Genomic DNA, 3,025 nt, shown 5'->3' on the forward strand with positions numbered 1-3,025 from the left:
TGTGTGTATATATGTGTGTGTGTGTGTGTGTGTGTGTGTGTATACATGTGGATATATATAGATATATATATATATCAAAACATTGCATTGCATCCCATAGTTGTATACAATTATTTGTCAAAAATAAAATAGAAGGTAAACTAAAAAATAAATTGAAGCCTCCCATGGCTTTTACTTAATCTTTTCCAGTATGACTCTTACATGGCGAGTAATACAATGCGTGTCTATGAACTAAACTGTCTTTGCTTGTGTAACATGAATAAAAGAATAATAACCATGTTGTGATAATGTGAGTGGTCCTTTTTTTCCTCCCCCTAAGCTATGTTTCTGGAACACTGATTTTTTTTTTTTTTTTTTTTTGGAGACAGAGTTTCGCTCTTGTTACCCAGGCTGGAGTGCAATGGCGCGATCTCGGCTCACTGCAACCTCCGCCTCCTGGGTTCAGGCAATTCTCCTGCCTCAGCTTCCTGAGTAGCTGGGATTACAGGCACACGCCACCATGCCCAGCTAATTTTTTGTATTTTTAGTAGAGACGGGGTTTCACCGTGTTGACCAGGATGGTCTCGATCTCTTGACCTCGTGATCCACCCGCCTCGGCCTCCCAAAGTGCTGGGATTACAGGCGTGAGCCACCGCGCCCGGCAACACTGATTTTTTTTAAAGCATGTATGGCACAGGCTTTTATAGTCAGAATGCATGCAGTTTGGAGAAGGACGTTGCAGGCTCCTGAGTGGCTTCGGTCTCAGATTGCAGGACTATGTCCATCGAATTTTTTTGTGTAAGACCTTTTGTGTTTTGATGCAGATTACTTCATAAATACTCACTTTGAGAAGATTCTGTAATAAAGAACAAGTACATTTGTTATTCAGGTTAATGAAACAGATCAAGTGTTAAAAGAAGTCATAATTTACATAAAGATTTAATTAAAACAGCAGTAAGTCATAAAACACTATTGACATTGTAAAGTTCAGTAGGGCACTTTTTACAACACTGCATATGAACATGTCACCATCTCATCCTCCAGTATAATGAAGGAGAGAGTTAGCCAGTAAGTGGCAGATCTTGCTCAGCAAATACAGTAAGGAAGTGGGTGTGGAATGGCAAGCCATGACCTCACTTACAAATAACCCCACCAAACACTTCAACTGTCTGCAGAGGTACAACACGCCGTCTTTCCTCCTAATCAAAGAACTCAAGCCTCAATAGTAAAAACAAGTTTCCCAGAGGCAATTGGTCAATAATTAATAGAGCTGTGGATACTGAACATAATGCAAAATAGGCTTTAAAATGGATGTGTTGAAAAAATAAGGGGAATTCTTTCTGTAACCACTAAAAATAAAAATGAATGGCTGGGCACAGTGGCTCACACCTGTAATCTCAGTACATTGGGAAGGCAGAGGCAGGAGAACTGTTTGAGCCCAGGACTTTGAGACCAGCCGGGGCAACATAGTGAGGCCTTGTCTCTATGAAAAATAAAAAAAATAGCTGGGTGTGGTGATGCATGCCTTTAGTCTCAGCTACTTGGAAGGCTGAGGTGGGAGGATCGCTTGAGCCCAGGAGGTCGAGGCTACCGTGAGCTGTGATTTTGCCACTTCGCTCCAGCCAGGACAACAGAGTAACACTCCGTCTCAAAAAATAAAATAAAATATTATAATAAAATAAAAACTAATACAGTACTTTGAACATCTAATTACAGAGAATGTTCTAAATTATTCAAAGCTTAAGACATGCCAATAATGGAGTAATTTTAAGTTTGAATTTTGACTTATTTTCAAAGAATGAAGGCTTCCTAAGAAGTGACCTCAGAAAGGACCAGCTGCTTATGCAAAAGTAGAAGCATTTTAGGGTCAAAATTTTTTGGATCTGGAAGCTTAGAAATTGATATTAGCTGGTATATTATTTGTTTGTTATATCAAATGGACTATCAAAATTTTGGACAAATAAAAGGAAATATAAAGCCCCAAAAGTCATGACTTCTGCTGTTCATCTGAATAAAGAGGAAAGAGCAAAACAAGTATTACTCTCAGGCTAATCTGTAACCATAGTATTTCTTTTTTTCTTTTCTTTTTTTTTTTTTTTTTTTTGAGACAGAGTCTTGTTCTGTCACCCAGGCTGGAATGCAATAGCGCAGTCTCTGCTCACTACAACCTCGGCCTCCCGGGTTCAAGCAATTCTCTTGCCTCAGCCTCCCAAGGACCTGGGATTACATGTACCCATCACCAGACCCGGCTAATTTTTGTATTTTCAGTACAGACAGGGTTTCACCATGTTGGCCAAGCTGGTCTCGAACTCCTGATCTCGTGGTCGGCCTGTCACGGACTCCCAGAGTGCTAGGAGTTTCAGGCGTGAGCCACCGCGCCGGGCCCTGCAACCATAGTATTTCTGTGGGCTTTTTCACATGGTTTTTGGGTTACTCATTTCTCCTTACGAGATGCATCATGTGATAAGAATGTCAGCTGCTGTATCACAAAGAACCAAGCCTCCGGTAAACGCAGATGGCCACCTGCACCTCACCTGGGGCATCCTCAGGGCCTTCTGCATCCTGGAGCCTTGCTGCCTCCTGGGGACCTTCCAGGTCTCGTGAGGACTGAGATGACGATGACGCCCCGGATGTCTTCGGGGTCCTCTGGTCTGAGTCAGTTCGCTGCTGCTGCAGCCACTCATTCTTATAACCATTGCTAATGAGTTTGGAAAAATTGGTTGGTGAACTCTTTTTTTGACCAGGCCTTAAAAAGAGAAAAAGTCATGTGAAACTTAAGTACGAGGGTAATGATAAAGCAGAAGCAGTATTCAGTGAACACGCTGACTAGGAGTTACTGTCCATTCAAACCTCATGAAGAGCTCTCTTTCTATCTCTCCCCGTCTATGTCTCCCTCTGTCTCTCCGCCCCTTTGTCTCTCCCTCTGCCTCTTTGTCTGTCTCGCTGTCTCCATTTTTAAGCATAAGAAGGTGCATGTTAAAGCATCCCTTGTACAGGCATGAGAGCATTTTTAGTTCCATTTCCAAAATCTTTCTTTGTGATAGTC

The 3,025-nt window shown here is 42.0% G+C and overlaps 1 protein-coding gene across 1 annotated transcript; it reads right to left on the reverse strand.

Moving 5' to 3' along the window:
* Positions 1-648: 648 nt before the first annotated feature.
* LOC116548127 (uncharacterized protein C7orf57-like) lies at positions 649-2,739 on the reverse strand (the record flags this gene model as incomplete). The annotated part of the gene is made up of 2 exons (XM_032273752.1): positions 649-835; positions 2,514-2,739. Coding segments are annotated over 2 exons (252 nt in total), but the record flags the coding sequence as incomplete, so codon positions are not given.
* Positions 2,740-3,025: the final 286 nt, after the last annotated feature.

Source organism: Sapajus apella, unplaced genomic scaffold (genome assembly GCF_009761245.1).
Source record: "Sapajus apella isolate SASKATOON/1434 unplaced genomic scaffold, GSC_monkey_1.0 scaffold7283, whole genome shotgun sequence".
Lineage (NCBI taxonomy): Eukaryota > Metazoa > Chordata > Mammalia > Primates > Cebidae > Sapajus > Sapajus apella.